The sequence below is a fragment of the Melanotaenia boesemani genome, chromosome 6 (genome assembly GCF_017639745.1).
Source record: "Melanotaenia boesemani isolate fMelBoe1 chromosome 6, fMelBoe1.pri, whole genome shotgun sequence".
In the NCBI taxonomy this organism is placed as follows: Eukaryota; Metazoa; Chordata; class Actinopteri; order Atheriniformes; family Melanotaeniidae; genus Melanotaenia; species Melanotaenia boesemani.
In genome coordinates this window covers 13,440,956-13,463,669 of record NC_055687.1, presented here as the reverse complement: position 1 = coordinate 13,463,669, position 22,714 = coordinate 13,440,956, and the positions used below count along the sequence as shown (strand labels likewise).

At 39.2% G+C, this 22,714-nt stretch overlaps 1 protein-coding gene across 6 annotated transcripts in view; it reads right to left on the bottom strand.

Annotated features, from left to right (window-relative positions):
* The window catches only part of map7d1a (MAP7 domain containing 1a), a 37,279-nt gene that overhangs the window by 2,532 nt on the left and 12,033 nt on the right, over positions 1-22,714 (bottom strand). Inside the window, exons 2-18 of one of the 6 annotated variants that reach the window (XM_041987466.1) lie at positions 21,468-21,665; positions 18,198-18,266; positions 17,555-17,575; positions 14,925-15,088; positions 14,500-14,611; positions 12,711-12,815; positions 11,393-11,515; positions 11,082-11,227; positions 10,631-10,761; positions 9,581-9,816; positions 8,398-8,734; positions 7,700-7,880; positions 7,038-7,142; positions 3,114-3,164; positions 2,964-3,024; positions 1,539-1,620; positions 938-1,167 (exon numbers count right to left, since the gene is read on the bottom strand). In XM_041987466.1, the coding sequence (XP_041843400.1) occupies positions 938-1,167; positions 1,539-1,620; positions 2,964-3,024; positions 3,114-3,164; positions 7,038-7,142; positions 7,700-7,880; positions 8,398-8,734; positions 9,581-9,816; positions 10,631-10,761; positions 11,082-11,227; positions 11,393-11,515; positions 12,711-12,815; positions 14,500-14,611; positions 14,925-15,088; positions 17,555-17,575; positions 18,198-18,266; positions 21,468-21,665 (2,352 nt within the window). The remainder of the gene's footprint in view (positions 1-937; positions 1,168-1,538; positions 1,621-2,963; positions 3,025-3,113; positions 3,165-7,037; positions 7,143-7,699; positions 7,881-8,397; positions 8,735-9,580; positions 9,817-10,630; positions 10,762-11,081; positions 11,228-11,392; positions 11,516-12,710; positions 12,816-14,499; positions 14,612-14,924; positions 15,089-17,554; positions 17,576-18,197; positions 18,267-21,467; positions 21,666-22,714) is intronic. The other 5 variants (XM_041987468.1, XM_041987469.1, XM_041987470.1 and 2 more) reach the window with 5 other exon arrangements.

Below are 22,714 nucleotides of genomic sequence, written 5' to 3'. Positions count from 1 at the left end.
GAGCTGCTTTATGTCTTTACTGGAGTCCTAAAATGTTTAAATATTCTACAGCAGTGATATAAAAGAAAACAAATGTCCCCATTTGCTCTAGGTATGGTGATGTCTGCTTACTCCCCACAATTTTGGACATTTACAAGTGCATGCAATGCTTCCATCAACCCAACAACAAGCCTTTTCTGTTCTTCTCCATTTGTAAAGAAAACAGCCTATTCTCTGTAACACTATCCTTCATGTGCTCTCTAGATAGCCATTTCCTCACACCCCCTCCCTCACATTTCCAGCTGAACGCCTCCTGCTGTTATGTTCTTGTGTGAGTATAAACTTTGGAAAAAGTCTGGACCAAATTGTCTGCACTTTGTCCTGATAATCTCCAGTATTTTTGTGCAAAATCTGCTTCTTTCTGCTTTGCTTTATCAAAGACATCAGTGCCTTTGAATTGCTTCTCTCTTTTATGCAAGAAAAAAAATATACATTTATAAATATATAATCAAAATTAAGATTTTTTTCACAACAGAGCAAAAGTCTGAGTTGATGTGTAGTGTTAATGGGCTGCCTTTTATACTCTATAAAAATATATAAATGATCGCAACTTTACTGGGGATGTAGCCATGTTAATATACAGCAGACTAGGAGATGAGCAATGGACATGCACAACGTGGAGACAAATGAATAACCTTCCTGAAGGCTTTCCCACCAAACTCAAGTTAAACATTGAGAACCACAATTTAATGTAAAGGCTTCCGTTTTTTATTTGAACTGGGATCAATACAAAGAAAATACCAGTGAGGAATGCATTGATTCCACATCACAAAGCCACCCTGCTATGATAGTTATCATAGCTTATATCTTTCTTCTTTCTTTGGTCACAAGTCATTTTATTGTACTTTTGCTCTTAAACATAAGCTTAAAGCCTTTAAAGTGGTTTAAAACCTTATACCTGCAACATGCTGAGGTTTCAAGGGGCCTGCTTTTTTCATGAATGATTCCTCGCTTTCAAAAGAGAGGATTGGCTCAGTGGTCATGCTGGTCTCCGACTTATCCCGAGCTCCATTTGTGGTGTTGCCGTGATTTGTGAGGTGGATGATATCTCCAAAGTGGGCAGCATCTTCTTTAGTGGACAAGCCATTTTCGTGTCTCGTAGGCTGAACCCCATTAACTACTAAGAGGCTGGTTGAGGGAGACAGAGAGTAGGATATGGTTTTTAGTTAAGATGGGACAAAATGATTCATGCAAAAAATGACTCATTCCACCAGTGTTCAATTTCACAGTTCATGCGTTACATTTGAAACTCTCTACCTCATGACTGTGTTCAAATAGAAAGACAAAATATTTTAAGGAACAAAAATGATTCTGCTAGTGTTACGACTCATTCCTGTGGGCCTGGTACACGTAGCTTCCTGTGTTTTCCTTTGAGGTTCACAAAAATGCAAACTTGATTAGTAGTTAGTGCTCAGCTTTATTATCTGGCACATGAGTTTTATGCAGTTCATGGTGGTCCTGTATCAATTTAAACACATAGATGAAACCAGTTTTGTTACCTTTCCTTGCCTTTGGTCTGTCCATTTTCTGTCATGTTATTAGGTGGGTTGACCTCTGGTTTTGGCTGATAGTCAGCAGACACTAACAAAACAAAACAAACAGTGTTAAGCATTTGTAATGACGCTACCACAAATAAATGCCTCACCCTGCCACAGTACTAAAGACATTAGTGACAGGACCATCTGACACTCCCTCTAGTGTCAATGCACAAAAAAAAGAGAAATTTTGCAGGGGGAGTAGCTCCTGTCTTTTTAGACTGCACCCACCCTGGTGTTGTGGAAGTTTGCCAGTCAGTATGGAAGCTTCAAGAGGACCAAGATCTGCAAGTTATCCAAATTACATTATCCTATTAAGAGCAAGTCTGCAGCAAACTTGTACAACTTTGAAACATCTGACATTCCAACAATATAAAAATAAACCCTATGTTCAGGCTTAACAGGTCTTCTAATAATAGGTAACTGGAATAGTAAGAAATTAATTATTTAATTGAGGCACTGTTCCTGCATCTTCTAGACCCCCTTCCTACTAAGCTCCACTAAGGACATGGATGTGGTTGAAAAGGGATCTCCACACCCCTAACTAAAATGGATGAATTCCTGCCAAGCCTCTAACCACATCAGCGGCTGGCTAATGTCTTCCTGCATTGGGGAACTCTGAAATAAACAGCATTTGTAACCACATCAATTCCCTTCATCTTACTCCTCTATTGTATGTGACATCTAAGCTTCTGTGTTTTATTCCAACAAACTTGCTTTAAGGACAGAATAGTTGCATAAAGGGGCACATCCCAAGTATCTTTGTTGTATAGCATGTATCAATAACATTAAACTGCTGCAGGCTGATGGCTTTAGCCCACCCTTTCTCTCCAGTCACACAGTCAGGGACTGAAGAACAACAAGTAAGCACACATGGGTCCTATTGCACAGAGAACAAATCCAACTGCAGCTGTACAGGATATGAGACAGAGATATAACCTAATTACTGTTTTATATAAACTGCTTCATTGTGGCTCTGACTCACATGGGAAATGAGACTGAAGGTAGCCTAAATGTCAATGCTTTTGCTCAGTGCCACACATGGAAGAGGTAAAAGAGCACATTTGTATGTCAAGAGATATTGGTAGAACTCTGTATGATTGTTTAGTCATCTACAACATGACTCACTGGCTACAGTTTACTGCTTTGTTCCTGCATGTTTGTTAATGGAAGCACTAAAAGTGTTTAAGCCAATTCCAAAACCCTGCTGGTTACAATGCACTCCATTTGTCTTATATCCTTTTTCCAGATGTCACATTAATGGGATATCTATTAAGACAATTGTTTTTAATGATTCCTGCAGATTAAAGACTCTGGTCGATAATGATTTTCTTCCATCACTTGAAAATGTTCTGCCAGATGCAGATGACTTCAATCTGTTGTGCTTACCTTTGCTACTCTCTGCCTGCTTGTCATTGTCATGTGCAACTGGGGAAGACTTGGTCTCCTTCTGTAAAAAGAGATAAGTTCAATGAGTCTTGCTAGAAGTTTAAGTTTAGTCTCCTTGGTTCGAATTAGAAGTAGGGTTGGGACATGTACCTTGTCACCTCCATCAGTTTTACGTGTCCTCTTCATGATCTCCTCCAGACGCTGAGGAGGGAAGAGGGAAAGCAAACTGTCAATGCTTACATTAAGAGTTAGATTTCTTTGTGCTATACAGTTAGGGAATAAAGGTTTAAGTAATAATAACAGCATCCATGAAAAAGCTAGCTAGACTGGGACCACACACACTTCAGTGTTTTGCAAGAATGTGTGGTTTTGCATTTCACTGTTTATTAATTTTCTCCACCCAAGAAAAAAGGTTTTTGTGCCCTCTGTTTCTTTTAGTTTAAAAAGATAATTATACCCAGTGAGAACTGCAGGATTATGTCTGTATGGGTCCATTGTCACATGTGTATTAAGCTGGAACAACAGTATATAATAGCTGGACAGTGAACAGCGGGATAAAGGAAAGAGTAGAAATCACGCTGCCTGATTCATTTGTATCTGAAGTTCGATGCAAGATGCAACCCTCACTTGAGAACATAGTTTGACCAAAGCTGCAGCTGCCACTCATAAAATGAAGGCATTTTTAAGATCCCAGATTATTTCATGCACAGCTCATACACTCATGGCTTTGGCATCTAGTTTAGTAGCAAAACGTGCTTTAACTCAAAAGATGTTTGCTTGATAGGTTTCTGTGCTGCCCCTCAGGATATTTCAAACCACCTGTGTGCTTTATTGATGTACTGAGTTTGTTTTGGTAGGAGAGAGTTACAGCACAGTGTGACTAAGCAGCAAGTCGAGGACGTGATGTTCTTGTGGGCTAAATCCTGTGTAGAGCCAGGCTTTGCTGACTGAGCCAGGAGGCCTGGCACAACTAGATAAGAGTCTTTCACACATGGCAAGAAGACGAGAAGGAAACAGAGGTGTGAGTTTACAGTGGTGGAAGATGTGCTCTCACCACAGGATAAAACTAAGTTTTATAAGTAAAATTCCTGCACGGTAAACATTTCTTTAATAGAAGTGTTTACAGTACCAGCAAATGGAAATATAATAGGTCTATTCTAAGTAGAAGTGCTTCGTAAAGAAAAATGCACTCTGAGTATTGCATCAGTGTTAAAGCTGATTTTGTTGTTGTAGTTTTGGTAAAGCTCATTTTTATCTTTCGTGTGTCAAGCTGCAACTATTTAAAATTTATATGACAGCTTAATCTGCTGACTTTTCTCTCCCTCAGTCTCTCAAATGTCATAAATGCTCATAAGTGATTACAAAAAAAAAAATATTGCAAATGAACGAATGGATTTATCCATTGTTTTCAGCTGTTTGGTTGTTTAAAATGACTACATCATATTTTAAGTTTTATGTTCTTTGAGTTTACCACCATGAGGAACTGTAACTGAAGTAGATAGTCACAAATTGTACACATATCATCAAACATGTGCAAAGATCTGCACAAATCCACCCAGTTAATTCTGGGGCAGCTAGCTTGCTATTATTAGGCTTTCTATATAGCAGCATACACACATTCACACACTCTCTAAGCCCTATTAAATCATGGCATCCAGACAGCCAATCCAGGGTAAGCCAAAGACACCATTCATCTTGGTTTCAGGAATTCAACTTTGGAATCTGTTTTTGTCATATCCAAGCAGAGACCTGAAAGTGAATTTAGCTTCTAATATAAATGTCATCTCTGAGATAAGATGCTGAAAAACTAATGAATTTATTTTGTTTGTCTTAATTGTATGGTGTAAAAGCAGAGATGGTTATTTTTGATGTTTTAAACTGCACTAATGTCAAAATGTTTCACCCCAATTCCAAAAATACTGGGATGCTATGTAAAATGTAAATAAAATTGATTTACAAATCTCATAAACCCATATTATACTCAGAACATAACTTAGAACATAAACAGCATATCAGATATTGAAACATTTTTATCATTTCATGGAAAATATCATTTTGAATTTGATGGCAGCAACACATCCCAAAAACTTGGAACAAGGTGATGTGTACAGTTGTGTAGCATTCCCTCTTCTTTTAACAGCTGTCTGTGAACATCTGGGAAGTGAGGAATGTTGTTCGATTCTTGTCTGATGCAGGATTCTAGCTGCTGGAACAGTCCTAGGCTTTCTCACCATGGAAACTAATACAACCCCATACCATCAGAAATGCAGGCTGTGGAACTGCCTGCTGATAACAAGTTGAATCGTCCCTCTCCTCTTTAGTTTGCAAGATACTGTGTCCACGGTTTCATGGAAGAATTTCAAATGTTGACTCATCTAACCACAGAACAGTTTTCCACTTTGCCGCAGACTGTTTTAAACTAGCTTTGGCCCAGAAAAGATGGCATCATTTCTGGATCATGTTCAATTATGGCTTCTTCTTTGCCTGCTAGAGCTTTAACTTGTATTTCTGGATTGCACAATGAACTGGTGTTCAGACAGTGATTTCTGGAAGTGACCCTGAGAGCATCCAGTTTTGACCTAAGCAAGCACTAGGCAAATACGTACAAGCCTCCTAATGGATGATTTCTGCATGGGTGATTATATTTCAGCTGGCAACAAGTTCTTCAACCCCAACTAATGCAATGAGTAGTTTCTTCTTAGAAATTAGAAAAAGGCTTCAATTTGTAAGGGAACATAAAGATTGGACTCTGGAGGATGGCAGATAAAGCCATCATGCCTAGTATGTATATGATATGTATTGAGTATAAACTATCAACAGCAGCATTTTAAGCCATCTCTGTGGGTTTTTCTTCGTAGCGCTCTGTCTGCTGGTCAAAGTGAAGCTCACCGCATTTGACACTGCTCACTCTCCCACCCATCCAGAAAGCTCTCCTGGGCACATGTGTGTTGTTTCAGAAGAGCCAGGAAAAAGCATGGACCCAAAGCGTATGCAGCTAGCTAGCTATCTAGTTTAACATTGAGATAGAAGTAAATACAAGATGTTCATTTTAAGCAGTAATTCGCCTCAGAAATAACGACAATACGAGGAGACTGATTGTTCAGCTGTGCGTGTTTCCCGATGGACATTAAGTTGTTATCACACCGGAGCAGGAAACTCCTACCTGCTTCTCCTCCAGCGGCTCTTATTATTAAGTAAGAGACGACGTTATTATTAAAGCAGATATTTCTGTCTGTTTTACAGGTGGTTGATGCAACTTTTCCCAACGTGCACACTCTCTCTCTGCTGATGCGAGTACGGCTTTGCACAGGGGTCGGACTCTCCTGTCATCAATACAAGATCTCTGTGAAAAATTATTGCAACACTCGATAGAAATAAATGTTGTGACATTGCAGAAGCTTATTTAAACAATGACACAGCAAATGCTGCCATAATCAAAGCTAAATGTTAGTTTGACTTTTTTTTTGCCAGACTGTGTATTATACACTGTAGATGGTGCGATTTTCAGAGTCTTTGCAATTTTACAATGAAGAATATTTTTCTGAATTTGCTCCACAAATTTTTAGATGCAGTTTGTGGCAGTTTGGTGAGCCTACCCATGTTTACATCTGAGAGGCTCTGCCTCTCTGAAATGCTCCTTTTGTGGCTCTTGTTTCAGTTTTTTTATTGCTGCCATCAAATTCAAAATAAGCCAATATTTTCCCTGAAATGGTAAAATGTTTCAGTTTCAACATCTGACATGCTGTTTATGTTTACTGGGAATAAAATTTGGGTTTATGAGATTTGCAAATCATTGCATTCTGTTTTTATTTACATTTTAAACAGCATCCTACCTTTTTTGGAACTGAGGTTGTAAATTTGGGGGACAAAGTTTCCGTTTCTGTTTTCTACTATATGTCACACGGGGTAGTCAAAGGGTCTGTTTTCCTTTTTCTTAAAAAAAAATCTGACTTCTACAATCATTTGCATTGTTTTCATAATCTATAAATGTGTAATTTTCATTTTAGAACACGACTGTAAAACCTGTCTGAGAAAAAAAAAAAAAAAACAATGAGCACATATATGTTGCCCAACCTTTTTCCTCTCCAGTCTCTCCTGCTCCTCCTTCTGGAAGTGTTTTTCCCTCTCCAGACGCTGCTTTTCCGCCTCCTCCCGGGCTCTAGCCTCAGCTTCTTCTTTCTGAAACACACACAGGCGAGAATCCAACCACAATTTCAATGCAGGCAGATTGGGGGAGAGGAGACTGCAGCCAAAATAACTTGCCTTTTTACGTAACAAGGGAGTGGTTTCTCCCTGCAGTTTTTGTTTACAACCACAAGTGTGATATTTTCCTCTAGATTTGAGCCAAAAGGATCTATTTTAAACATACACATTCTCAAGAGGGCAATTCAATTTAGGACAATAGTCTTTGTATGAATTTGATGCATCATGCTTAACCATAAATGCCACTACAGTGAAAGACCACAAGGGGGTGGTAAAGCATCAGAGCTCATCACAGGCCTCTATGCCTGTGCAGTACCACTTTTCATCAAGGTAAAATAAAATAAATACACAAACCACTTCCTATTTGGTTCTGTCTGTACAGCACATTTTGGTGGATAAACCAAAAAGTAAAGGTACCGAACATACATCTGGTTGTAAAAACAATACCATCATATTAATATACATAAATAAATATTGGGACTGCTTTTAGGACAAGATTTGTAGGCAAGAGGCTGAGCTGATGATCTGTATACCTGTTTCTGCAGGCGTTGGTTCTCCTCCTGCTCGGCTTTGGCTCTCTCCTGAGCCTCCTTCTCCTCCTGCAACCGCTGTTCTTCATCGCGCCTTCGCTGCTCCTCAGCCATGGCTCGAGCCTCCTCCTCCCTGCATCGCCTCTCCTCTGCCTCCCGTGCTATTCGCTCCTCTCTCAGGATCCTAAAAGTATGAGAGCATGGCTGAGAAAAAGAAACTCTTCCACACAACCCACATGCCAAATATTTTAAATGCGAATTGTTCTCGTTTCCTCTTTGGTTAATGCATTTCTTGGATATACTGCCGCTGAAGTACACTCAATTTGTTAAATTATGAGTGGCAACAGATGATAACATCAGTTTCTAATTTGTAAATAGTAACTTGCAGTGAAACCAGCCAAGCTGCCTTCATGTTCAGGCATGCTGTTATGCAAAAGAAACAGACATTACCTAACAAAAGGTGCTGTTAGAGTGTACTATTTATCAGGTTGACATAATTGATTTTATGAACTTGTAAGCAGGCATAGCTTCAGCTAATAATGGAGCAGTCACATACCTGACATGATAAAGTTATAACTACAGTGTGATAATTGGAATTTTTTATTTATAAATGGTTAAAAATGTTTTTATTTTATATAGGCAATAAAACTGTCTTGTTAGCACCTCATTTGTGTTTTGTGACATTTTTAAAGCCAACTGACCTCTCCTTCTCCTCCTTTTCACGGCGCTCCTGTTCCTCCCTCTCCCTCTGCTCTCGGGCTTGCCTGCGTTTCTCTGCCAGGATGCGAGCAGCCTCCTCTGGGTCGTTGGTACCCGCCATGGGCTTGGCTGATGGAGAGGGCGAAGGTGACACGGCTCGGACAGAAGGAGCAGACTGGACTGGCTCGGGTGGGGAAGGAGTGGCTCTGGTTGTGACCGGCGTGCCTGACACATTAACTGTGGAAGCGGTGGAGGATACTGTGATGGCAGGAACCACAGATGAACCTGTAACGGCAGGAACCACAGATGAACCTGTAACGGCAGGAACCACAGATGAACCTGTAACGGCAGGCATTAACAGACATTCAGTATCATTATTTATTGTAATGAACAAGTACAAACTTTTAAAATGGTGCTTTGTCAAAGTGGGCTCTGTTGATCAATTTTAATAACAGATTAAACTACAGACTTGTCCCTTTAAAGATTGTACCACCAGCACAAATGGAAATTGTAAACAACCATAGACTCACCCTAAGAGCTCAGTAATTACCCAATTAAAGCTGATTAGTGCAGCCCTTTAGTACTTCGAGTGGCACGCAAAATACAATCTTTTTGTTTTCATGGCTAATTATTTTTGATGGTTATCTTTGAATCTTCTTGGGGGGGATAAAAAATAAGGAAAGATTTTCCAGCAGCTCAATTTTTCCATTGGACACACTTCTCTAGCCAGATGCAGGAAGAGGCTGAGCCATGGGAGAACTGTTTGAGAATGTAAAAAAATGCTAAAAATACAGTATGACTCAGCCATTGGGGAAGTTACCCCAAATCCAGATGTTCTGTATTTGATGATAGTTCCAAGTAAAAGAATTCATGACAAGTCAACTCAAGCTCTGTGCAGTGCTACTTGTTCCCATTTCATCAGCAGATCAGATGTCATTAAGGGACTTATTTATAGAGTTTGATCCAAAATGCTCCAATATGCTGATGAAAGTATTACAAAATGCTCCTCCCATGGTTAGAAATAATCCAATTATTCAACTCTTAACTCGAGCCTGTGAGACAACTTGGTCTTTCTAAAAAAAAAAAAAAAAAAAAAAAAAAAACTTTTTCTATAAGTAAGGAATGAAACAATAACTCATTCTTTACAGTCTGGCCTGTAATGTCATCACTGCTTTGTGTACTCACTCTTTCGTTCTTCTGGAGTACTTGGTCTTCGAGGCTCCTTCATCCTCTCAAGGGGGACTGGGGAGGAGGTTCGGTGGTCTATCCTGGCTGGTGTCCTGGCCCTTTTGGGCCTGGCCTTTGGGGTTGACGGGCTCCCACGTGTTGATGGGGGCTTGGGGGAGGCAGCTGGGCTTGGAGAGGCAGTTCTACCCTTAGGCATGGCTGGGGATGCCGGCCGTCTTGATAAAGGACTAGGACTGGAGGAAATTGTATGGAAAACCTTTAGCTTTAAAACCAAACTGACCATAATATTAGTTTAGAGTTACACTGAAATGTTTAAAAGAAAAAAACTTGACTTTAGTTGTTCCACTGCAAAGAAAGCACTTAAAGAGTCATTCCTTTAAGTGCAGTATCAGTCAGCAACCCAGCAATGTACAGGCAACAAAACATTACAGGAAACATCCATTTTGCTGAAGTTTTCTCTTTCCATTCAGCCTTTTCCAATCTTATTGTTGCATTAAAGGAATTCTTTTTAGGAAGAGATTGGTTGACTTACAAGAAGTCTGTTTTTTTATGATAAAAGACAAAAACGAATATTTAAACTTTTTGTTAAATGGTCATCACTGGTATAGGTAAAAGTTTATCATCTACTAAGAAGTTAATCTTGGAATGTATTTAGAGTTGAAAGGGCTCACCAGGCAGACATAATGTATCTCCACTGTTACCCTCCTCATGAGCCACTGACCAACAAAGGTTATTCAAAGAGCAAGATCACTGGGGTAACTTCAATGCCTCTTTCAAAATGGGTTAAATTTATGTTCATAAGACCACCAATGGGCGAACACTTAATAACAATAGGATTGTACACAAAGAAACACCCAAAACCACTTAAATTGTTCTGTCAAAGGATGGTTTAAGTTTTAAGTTGGCCAAATTCAAGTCCTGGCCTTAATCAATGATAGGTTAGCTCCATACCTGTGTGTTTTAAATATCATACAAATTTAGAGAGTGGCAATCAAAATATATAGAGATTAGATGACTCTAAAAGGAGAGGGAAAAATAAAGTTTTACCTTGGATCAGGTCTGTGTCTCATACTGGGTAAAGATTGTCTTTTCTTCAGCACCTTCTCCTTAGTGATGGCATTTTTTTCCTTCTCATTCTCCCGTTCTTTGTCTTTCTTTTCTTTCTTGTTTTTATCCATCTGTAATAAATAAATATTGCATATTTTAAATTAAAATGGCATTCTGTGAAACTGGATTACTGTAGCATTTTTTTTAGTTAAATTAAAAGCAAAGAAACAAAAATCTGGTTTGAGTTTGTGATTTATTTTCTTAGCATTCTTTATTCAAGGACAATCCAAGTATCTCGCTAGTAAACCTTCATTCACACTCATACCATTGTAAATTTCTTTTTTTATCCATTTTCTTATTGTGTATGTTGACTCAAAAATAATGAAGCTCATAAAACTGCCAGCGTTTTAATATGTTAGTCACTTTTTGCATTAAAGATTGGCAGACATACGGGTGTGGAGCTCCGTCTGTGATGGCGCTGAGTGATGTCTGGTGTGCTGGAGGTCACCCTCCAGCTGTCAGAGCAGCGGTGATGGGGCTGATGAGCACACAGCGTGAGGGGGCTGGCCGAGGCTGAACGAGGGCAAAGAGGAGAGTCTGCAGAGGAGTCAAATATTTTTTGATGTATCTTCTACCGGGCTATCATATCAGATATTTATGATTTAGCATCATAAGTGTGTCAACACAATATCAAGAATGCCAGTGCATCACCACATCCCTAATTTAAGATGCTACTAATCTTTATTTTCATTTTTAACTTACGTCCATCTTTCCCATTGCTGAGGACACTGGCGGCACTCCGGCTCCGGGCAAGAAAAGACAGCGTGGGTGTCATCAGCCGGTCAACTATACTGCTTTCCCATGGACTCAGTGCAAGGCTGCGGGCTGCAGGATGGCGAAAAAAAAATTTTTTAATTTTTTTTTTCTAGTTTCACATGTTTGAATGAATATCCCAAACCAGAGATCTGCTTCAACTATACCATCTAAAATTTGTAGTTAACCTGATGTGTGTCACATGTATAAGCTTAATTTCTCTCTCATTCCCAACACAACAAAGCAGTGAATGAGAAGTAAAATATTTACCATACATGAGCCCTCAAGATATGACTTCTGTGCTAGAATGTAGATGTGAAAAATGATAAGATACAAACAAGACATTTCAGCTTTCAATGAATAGAGGAGGAGAAAAGCCAGATGATGCATCTCCTTCAACCTTGGCCTTAATGTATTGCCACCATAAAGAGACCGCTAATTGAAATGATTATCCAGATTTATTTATAACCACAGGCTTGAGAATACAGTTAGGTGTAGAAAGATTTGAGACACATCATCAGTATTTATTTGGAGGAGAGACATTTTTTATTCTTTTATTATTCTATTTCTGCTGTTTGTTGAGAAAAGATGTTATGAGTCGGTGTTCATATTGTGCAGCTGCTGGAGAAAGCGGAAAGCAGAGAGCGACAGTTACCAGACAGACAGAGGAACAGTCTCTGCTCCGGGGAGTTCTCAGAATGCATCATCTCTGTTAAAAATTGCTGACTCACACTAATGTTACTTTTTTTTAACTCAAAGATGCATCTCCTGTGCAGGAGTACACTGTGACCTGGTTAACAGTATGAGCCCTTAAACAGAAAATACTTAAAAATATGAATAAAGTTTGATGATTAAAAAAAAAAAAAAAAGAAATGCAGTTGATTATTGTATATTTATAACAAAATTCCCACAACAGAACAAGACCCAAAGAACCAGTTTAGTGCAGAGACACCAGAAATGAAATGGATATTACCACAAAATAAACCAACCAAAAGAAAATGAAAAGATAGACGAAACACTACCATATTCACAATAATAAGCATGCAGAGCATGTCAAATAAACCCCAAAAGTAAAAGAAAATCTTGTGTTTCAAAAAGATGGAAATGTGTCAGCTGTCAACCATCAAGCACAGGAGAGGGACTGAAACCAAACGAGGGGAAGGCGTAACTGAAAAAAGGACAATGATGGACAGGCTGGGAGGTGTTGGCAGTGGCTGAATGATGGACACATTTAAGGAGGACTGGGGCATTCCAGATGTTTCCTTACTTCTGCTGGGGGAGTTCCAGAGTGTGGCGGAGGACTTGGACAGTCGCTTGTTTATAACAGAATCCACGTGTTTTGGCAGGTTGACCGTTGAAAGAGAGCATCTGCCTAAGAAGCCAAGAGAGGGCCACACAGATGTTCACAAAGGTCACATTGGTTGAGAGAAAGAGGGAAACAGCTGAAGCATCACGACTCACGCTGAAATGATGCCTTCACTGTTATTTACCCACTCTTTGTTGAGGCATGTGCAATGTGAAAAGCCCCATCAAGTCAAATCCTGTGTGCTGATCGTCAGCTGAGTTGCTTAAAGTTGAATATGGTCTTACAAAGGATATTTATCATCATCAGTGGAAGAAGATCACTTACTCAAATTTACAAAAACACCAACATTTAGTCTTCTGTGGGAGAGAATAACTTGCTTTGGTGTTGACTCTGGGCTTTTTTTTTAAGTTTTGCTAAACTTTTACATGCAAAAAGGCTACCAAACACATGAAAAGAAACCCCCTAAAAGCCCAATATGAGCTCTAGCAAAAAAACAAAAACAACTCTAGCGACCAAACAGGTGATGAGAAAAAGTTCCCAGGAGATAGATACTAACTTGATATAAACAGGCACATTAGGAAATAACAACTCCGAACCTTTGAGACACTGCATGTGTCATCTATACCACTTTTATATCCTGTAAATATACTCCAGCCATTTGAATATATTCTGTCAAATTGGCATGATTTCAGTAACTCTGCAGTAATGGACAATCAGCATTAAAAGGAGGCTGAAGATGAAAGCCTTCCTTTGAGTGCACAAAAGTCAGGATGCACTTTGACAGAGGCCAGGATAGGCATGTTGAAGCTCTTGTGACATAAAACCCTGATCACTGCTGCCCGTTTACACTTATTTACCTTCATCATCGGCTAGGCAGCAGGCTGCTGGAGGAGTAAGAACAAAAACATCGATTTAAGTGTCAACAATTCCCTTGGCATATGGAGGGAGGTGATTAGGTGGTGTAAGGTGGAGCTCAGGACACTACATTTTTAGAGCTTTTAACTTGAGGGAGATTGCACACGAGGAGGCAGGAACATCCATCAGACTGTACTGTCTTCTAAAACATCATTTTCATTTATTAAAGCAGCTGCAGCTATTTCAGTCTCTGATTTAATTTTCTGTTAGGCTATTAGGAAATTCATTTATATGAGCATTAATATACAACCATTTTGATTTTTTTGCTGGTCGATGGAACCTTGCTTTTTGTACCTGCTGCAAGGAAAGCAACAGAATACTTTTTCACTTTGTGTAATCAACACCATCCCATCATGATCAAAGGTAATAAACCTAACGCAGCGTTCAAGAGGCAAACAACCTGTACAGCCAGAGCTGCTGTGTGTCAGACGAAATGATGCTTTGAAGTGAGAGAAAAAATTTTAAATGAAGAATCAATAATGCTTTTATGCTGCATTGACATTTTCAAGCAAAGGCATCAAACATTTGTTTTTTTATACAGTTACATGATTGGAAATCATTTCTTTTGTTTTGAAAATCACTTTGCACAACTACAAAGAATATTTAAAACTTTTTGACATGCTGTACAACAAGTAAGTGACTACTAGTTTAAAAAAACAATTCTTCTATCATCAACCTCAGAGGAATTTTGAAGTTAGAAAAGACAAATAAAATCTTTCAACACACACATGGTCAGTAAAAGTGACGGTGACATTTGTGCAATAACTGAGTCCTTTCGTTCTCATCGCGTATGAATTTATAACGATGGTTGTCCCAAGGTGACCCACGTACTCACCTTCTTTCTGGCTAGGGTTCTGGTTTAGTGCGCCTGCCCATGACCATCTCTGCTGGCGGATTTCTGCCCACGTCTTCTTTGTGGATCTGTGGATAGCTGCCTCGTAGCGCTCCTAGGAAGGATACACAAAAAGATAATGCTCTTTAGAATTTTAAATGTGCTCTGAAGGGATGATGGAAGTCATCCTTTTGTTGCTCAGTCTGGATTCAAGCACTGTGTCTGGCTCACGTGTGCCTGAGTAAAACTCTAAATCCCTCCATCTGAAGCTGACCCAGTTCACATACCCTTCCAATAAGGAAGGGTCTTGACTTTTCCCCTCTGGGTGAACTATGTCAAAGAGTCAACATTTTCCCTGCTTATAAAAAGGTGCTGAAGCATTAACACTTAAAACAAATTACTCTGAACATGTTCTGATTCAAACATACTTTGTTCTTCTCCAGTTTCTGTTTCTGTCTCTCCTCCAAGGCCACTCGCCGTTGTTCGGCCTTGATCCGCTGCTGCTCCAGCTTTCTGCGCCGTTCCTCCAGCTGCTGCTCCCTCAACTGCCGTGCCTTTTCCTCTTTCTCCAGCCACTGGGTTTTTTTGGCAGCTGAGATCAGAAAAAGGACATGATTAGGAGGGTAAGATCTACAAATCAGCACTGAACAATGGAGCGCTGTTTCATCGTCGGATTTAGCTTCAGTTTCAATTATTGTGAAATAATATTGAAGCCACTATGTGGCACAAACTAATTTGATTTGGTTGTGAGTTTTAAACAAAATCCTATTTGATGCCTGAAGAAAATATCCCAAATGTCAAGCTACTCTGATCTTTACTTCACACAGTTTGACATTCTAAGTCATTCTAAGGTGACATTTTTATGTTAAACTAATCTCATTAAGCTTTGACAAACAACACTGATATGGAAATCATTTCTCTTTTCACTGTGTCATTCAAACATTTTGCAGTTGCCTTTCCAAATACACAACTCACCATATTTCCTTTTGACTACAAAGCATAGTTCTCAAGAACACCTGATGCAACAAAAGCTACTAGTGGTTTTCAGATTGCTGTAATGGAGAACTGAACTGCAGAGATGCTGGAGACTGGCTGGGTTAGAATTTATTGGGAGGTATAGAGTTTGGCTTTCATCTGAGAATGGAATAAAAAAAAGCTGAGTTATACCAAGGCCTTGCTTGCCAGCACCTCGCAGTGAAAAGGAGTGCTGCAGTGCGTCTCTCAGTTCATTGTGGCTTGATTACCTCAGTTTGAGAGACACCGCAGCTCTGCTTTCCAGTGGTACACAGCTATAGGGGAAGGTACTCTGAATGAACTGCAGTGGAAACTGCTTCATAATTCACCTGCTGTGCCGAGAGTATGACAGAGGGAGAAAGCAGCCCTGAAATAATGCAATTTTTAAAGACTTGTTGAGACTGATGACGGTTTTTCACATCCATGCTGCAGCCCCCCACTGCAAAAAAGAAAAAACTTTACAATCCCAATTTATTTTGACAAAAGTGCTCTTTCCATTTTCAAGCAAATCAAGCAAACAACTGACATTTTTATCCTGAACCTTTGAATGTAACTTTTTTACCAACATCATTCAGTACTGTTTTTACAGAAAACAGATGCTGGTTGTTAAAGAAAATGAGCTGGAAATCGGCTGTAATCTCCATGGTTACGTTAAACTACATGTATATCTTACTGCTGATGAGTCCCCTTTTCAAGTAGTCATTTATGCATTTAATTTAGGCCTTTTATTTTAAACGGGCATTTAAATCTGAACATCATAAGCTATTGTAGGTTTAAAATGCATCTTCACTTCAGTCCTGATGGTGATCCATGCTGACATGTTGCCTACAGACCTACTACAGTAAGGTCATTAATAAGTCATTACCCAAGGACAACTAACCCTGGTGCATGGAAGTATTTATATCTTCCCAGTAAGAACAGACAAGGCAGATGAGTTTCTTGCAGTTTAAACAAAACTGATCTACCGTAAATTTACAAATGCTCCATTTGTACCTCTGCTCTTAGATTGTTTAGATCGACCAATATCGTTCCTTAAGCTGATATTATAAACACAGGCTCTGGCTGGAAGTCTTCTTTTATCCAAGTTTGACAGTGTATTAGATAAGACCTGTACCATCTGGCATGCCCCAGTGATCGCCCAATTAGTCTGATCCACAGCATCAACTGTGTCAAACACATCTTACCACATTCGAACACTCAGATTAGACGGCAACAGAAAGGGTATTACTGCAAGTACAATGAGACTAGTTAAAAACAGAAACTTATCATCTGAGGATGTCATGAAAGATGAAAAAAATACATAACTAAGCTAAATACAAATTTCCCTTTTTGAAAGCATTTTTTTTGGATGTTTGTTTTTGTCTTTGGCAAAATGAAATTTAAATATAATTTCACAGCCAAGCTAATTAAGTCTCTAAAAACCTTCCATTTCCCCAGCAGGATGGTAATCAGTGGCTTTGTGGTATATATGGTTTAAACATGTTATCACTGAACATAAAATCCAAATGCTTCGGTGGCTGAATTTGGAACAAGAGGATGAAGAAAGTTCAAACTCGGGGCAGGCTGCAACCTCTTATGTGGAAAAGTGGACCACTGTGACTGCGCCCTGTCACATGTGCATTCACACGTATTGCAAATGAAAGTGAAATGATCCGTTTGTGATTTATATGATTGTTTTAAAGAAACGGATGTTCGGAGAGAAAAGGCTATGGTTAGTTGAATTTATCATGAAAATAAAACAAAAAAGCAAAACAAACAAGATTAAAAATGAATGGAACTGCGTTAGAGCTGGGCAGTATCACCAAACAGTATTTAATTGGATAATTAGTGACCTTATTAAAAATTGTGCAAATGATCTATTCTGCTTTACCTTCTAAGAAGACAAGGTCTAGCAAGAAGTTTAAAGTGTTATCTTTTAGTTTTTGGTGTATTACCCAGCTCTAGTTAATACTACTGCGCTTCATCAAGCAGATACATCCAGAAAACTGAAACTGATCAAAAAGGGTCGTCACCACCACCACATAAACACATGTGAGTGGCTTACCTTGCACCTTGCTGAGCTCTTCTGCAGGAGGAAAGGGTGAGAAAAGACAGAAGCAGCTGTCAGTCATGCAAAGCAGTGCACAACCAGCGTGGAGCCGGTGATAATGTGACAGCCACGGTTCAACAAAAACTCAGCAAAACAAGAAGTAGAGTCGTGCCATTTCACCAAACTGCATTACTGTCAGTTGTGATGAATCTGTAGAAGATATCTGTGCGATGACGGCTCGGTGATGTTGCGTGGAACAAAATTTAAGCCATAAGAAAAATTTATTGCCATCAAGTGCTATTTTTTCCTACTTAAAGTGTTATAATGTGAAAGTATCCTCAGTGTCCAAATCAAACTGTACACACATTCATCTCAGTGCCCAGTGAGCTAAAGCAATGATGAGTTAAATAACAGTCTGAGCAAATGTTTCGACGGCGCTCTCCGCTTCCATGCAGAAAAATTTGTTTTAAAATGGTCACTTATTTTTGACCAAATAACTCTTATTCTTATCAAGCATCTGTGAAACACCGGCATGCCGATTGCAGTCTGGAGTCAACCCAGAGGCTAAAAACTTTCAAAAACATCTCCTACCCCAACACCAGGAGGAGCTCTCTTCCTGTGTAAAGTGCTTTTCCTCCCACTCCTTGTTTCAACTTACCAAGATATTTGGCCTTCTCCTCTCGGCGTTCCTTTGCAAGCTTCTGTCTGTCCTCTGACTTTGTGATGTCTGAGATAAGAATGAAAATGGGAGAAAAAGGAGGGAGAGGCAATGTGAATGTGAGGTATAAACTTTGTATATTTACTGAGTAACAGTTTCAGACACAAAGTATTGATTAAAATACTTTGGGGTTTGGGGTTTTTCCTGCAACTGATGAAAATCCAAGTTACTTTCTGAGTACAGCACCTCAGTCTGAAATACAACTCAAATCCTTTATAGAGATTAAAAATCTGATATTTTCATATGAATATATACATAATTCTAAAAATTATTTTCCAACTGAGAAGTCTTACACATGTTAGCTGCCTGCAAACATTAGTAGCAATCACTCTTTGAAGGTTGCTTGTGTTATATAGACTTAGAATTGAGTAAGTTGTGGAATTAAAGGCAAAAAGCATAGGTACATTTTTCTGTGTTTTAGCCATTGCATTTTCAACATGCCTCACCTGAGGACTGACCTGAGGAATGCTTGCATAAGTACATTTAATCTTTGAAGCAATGATGCAACCGCCCTTAAACAAACAAACAAAAATGAGAAAATGTGTACTTTGCTGCTTCCTAATCGTAACAGCAAAGGCTTCTGAACTATAAATGTCTCTACAAGGAGATGCTCGCCACAAGACAATGTCAGGAAACGGGCAATATTCCAGCAATGTTTAACCTAGTTCTGACTGTAATATGGAGTACCTTTTCTAAAATAAGGAGCAAATGTTTGTAGAAAATTCTCGCAGCAAGCCAATCTATTGTTAAAAAGGCTGCAGCATGAGGTAGGCACATTAAATCTGTGCCACCTTGATGTGGGCGTACATTTGATTTGAATCTATGATGCCTGAAGAGGAATGCTTGCATACAGTATCTCGTCTCTGTGGCATTTTTTGATGTATGCTCACACATAACATTCCCTCTGACTACCTCAGTGGAAGCACACTGTGGAAGACAGTGTAGAGAAAGAGCAACACAAGTCGCTGACCTGCCAAGCTCCTTTTATGAATTCAAACTACATTATTACATGAGAGCAGCAGCTGCAGCTTCTAGGAACAAAATGTTTGGCATTTTAATTAGTCACAAACACTTTATAACTTTTTTGTAACTGAAATTAAATAGAAATTTTCAACTTATTGTTAGAAAAAAAGAAGAAAAAGGTATTGTGTTTATAATACCTTTAGTTCCTGGACTAGTAGTTTGACAAAATAAATCATTAAATCCCCGCTTCTAACTCTGTGGTGGGCGGGTTCTACATTTTGAAGATATATTGAGAAATTTGAGAAATTAGGCAGAAAATTTATTTTAAAGAAAGACATTTTATTGCTATATTGAGTCTGTTTTATCACATATATTGTAGCAGACAAGCTGAATCTCTGACAGCAATCATGCACTGTAACATTTCTCCTACATATAAATAAAGGCAATTATGTTATTTGTTTTATTGTCTTAGATGTTTTATTTTTGTACTTCTTATTGTGATTATTGTGCAGCAGTGCCCCTTAAACCGAGTCAAATTTCTCCCAAGGGAGACAAAGAATCTTCCATCTTGATGTTGAATTTATTTCTTTGGGCTTATAAATAAGCCAACTTGAAATCTTGAATTTAAAACAGCATTTCATAAATCATTTAATAAACTTGGAAGATGTGCTGTTTTAAATAAACTGTTCTCACTGGCTGAAAATTATGCAAACATTAGTCTTGATCTGTCTTGAACCTTTATGCTGCATCATCCCCCTCAATCTTCACCGACCAGGTTCAACATCGACCACGTACAAATTCCTCCTTCAGCAACATCTAACGGGGCAAGGCATGAATCTAAGATACAAAAACAATGTGTAATGCCTTCTCCTCTAACAACCCCTGACCCATTTTGTTATTTATAGGATGGTGGAAAGATCGTGTGCTAGGTTTTGGTCTGCAGTTTGTAGCTGCCACCATGTTAATCATAACATTGCACGAACAAAAAAATGCACTGGCTTAAAGAATACAGCTGGGTGCAGTCACTGGGCTCCAGACTGTGCACACATGCTCTTCTTCAAATAGCAGCTCAGTTATTTCTTGCCTCTAAATTAGATTTTAAAAAGGCGACATGGAGGATATTCTCTAGTGTGATCCTGTGTACAACCTGTAAGAAGATGAAAGCCCTCTAATGTGTTAACATTTTGTTTTCTGTTGCTAGTTATAAAAAATAAAAGTAGATCAACATTATTAATCATAACGGTCTATGTAAATATGTGCTGTGTGTATGGTATAAAAGGCAACCATAGGCAGGTGCTCCTAGTTGAACTACAAGCCTCATCACTTCACTAATTAAAGGGTCACTTTAAGTTTTGTTGAATGGTGCAGAGTGTAAACCTTCACAAGTAATGAGCTTTACGGACCCAGTTAAAAAGGAACCTGAAAGGAAGACTGGGTCATTTATGAAGAATAAAGACTCAGTTACAGATTCCTTAAGTCAGGCCAGACTAGTCAACCTGGATGTAACATAAAAAAATATATATGGAGCCCCCAAGTTGAGCAGATTTGTTAGTTTTGGGTGCAGTGTGCACCAACTCTTAGAAGCCGACACAAATAAAGGCTCTGCAATGAATGGATTAATAGATAATAAGAATAAAGAGGAGGGAGACAGTAAATAGGCTTACACTCCAAAAACCCGTTAACATGTTCCTAAGAGTTTGCCTGAGCTGTTAGCCAGCAACTACAAAGGGTTCAATTGGTGGCATTCTGGAAACAACTATGGTGCAGCTGCCAGGTCAAATTAAATGCCTTCTTGGCATCACTCAGTGAAATGGGATTCTTATTTAGGTTCCCCCTGCTCAACCCTCATTAGGGAACAGCACATGGCAGTGATCAGCATTAGCTATGCACTTAACAAAGCCCATTTGTTCATATTATACAGAGAAATTGTCTTTACTATCTTGATTTAGTCGGAAATATGTTAGTGCAAAGCAACATCGTTCTCACATAACGCTTCGTGCTCCAGGTTTTTTCTACTAGCTCGGGATAAGATGCAGCAACTCTATTGGATTCTGTCTGGTGTCTGAAAGCATGTGGTCACCATCACTCTCTGCTAAAGTTAGGTCAGCTCTCGAGGCAGTGTCAAAGTGAAGATGAAACTGCACCATTATCAGAATCCTGCCGCAGGTCATGCCAAAATCAGATTCCATTATAAGTTAGACATGAAACAAGTAAACTCAAAAAGGTAAAACTTTGGTTTTTGCTTACCTCTTTTTGACCTGGGGACTGGTGATGCCGGAGAGCCAGGTGATCGAGAGAGGTCAGTTTTTGTAGGGGTAGCCATTCGTTGGCATGTTTCTTTCTTAAGTGGAGAATCCATCTTCTGGGTATTTTCTGTCTTTAAAGGACTGCTTTCCCCCTCTGGGTCAGGCCTCAGAGAGGTCGTTTTCAGAACAGAGCAGGGAGCTGGCCAGAGAGAGACACAAAATCAAAACAGGTGAGTCAACGAAGCACACTGAGGTAAGACGAGTGACAGAACTCAACCTGTTTCTCTTCATTCCATTATCTGCTGAACCCATGAAGCAAAATATTACGGTGACGTGAACGACCTACTGTGTGTGAAGTCTTTGGCTGTGAGGAGAAACTTCAAGCTCAACCTTAATCTAATAACTCTAATTTCATCATTTTAGCAAGAAAATGAAACAAAATACAAAAGAAACTATGTGAACCATTTTCTTGAGTACGGCAGAAGATTCCTCAGAAGTACAAGCCTCCTGTTATTACTTCTGCATTAACATTTTTCCTGCTTGCAGCCAGTTTATCGACAGACTAGCCTGAGCAGACAGCTCAGTCCCCAGTGGAACAAAACACAGTAATTACCTTTTGGCACTGTGGTTATTCTTTTGAGGTGAATTGAACTGCTGAGAAAGAAAGAATCTAAGAAACATCCAACTCAGAAGTAGCCCAACTTTATTCTGGGGAAAACAATGCAACAGCGGCTAGTTTTGGTTCATCAGTCTTGTCTGAAAGAACTTTTTTAGATAAAAGGAGTTGCTGGGCTGGTTGTTTGGAGCAGTGATGAACATGACTCACACTTGGCAGTATGCTGAACTTTTATCTTCAACTCAAACATTAGTTTGTCCAGGCTTTGACTGCCAAACAATGACCCTCATGGCAGGAACACTTGGCTTTGTCCACTCAGCACAGTATCCCTGTGGAACCATGTCGGGGCACATTTTCTTCTGCATAGTCTCTGAGGGTAAACACTGGGGCAACATGCTCTAAATTATTTAGATGTTGGCTTGAACAAATCAGACAGTAGGGGGCTGCCACACTGAGAGCGCACTGAAGATTTACTCTGCAGATGCTACACTGTTCAACAGTCTGCACAAAAAAGAGCCACTGAGCAGCAGGGACAATTTGGTGCAACTTCAAAGACAAGTCATTTATTTATTTATTTTAAATAAAAAAAATTTTTAAGTGTGGAGTCTGCTTCTTGAGTATAAAGTAGGCTG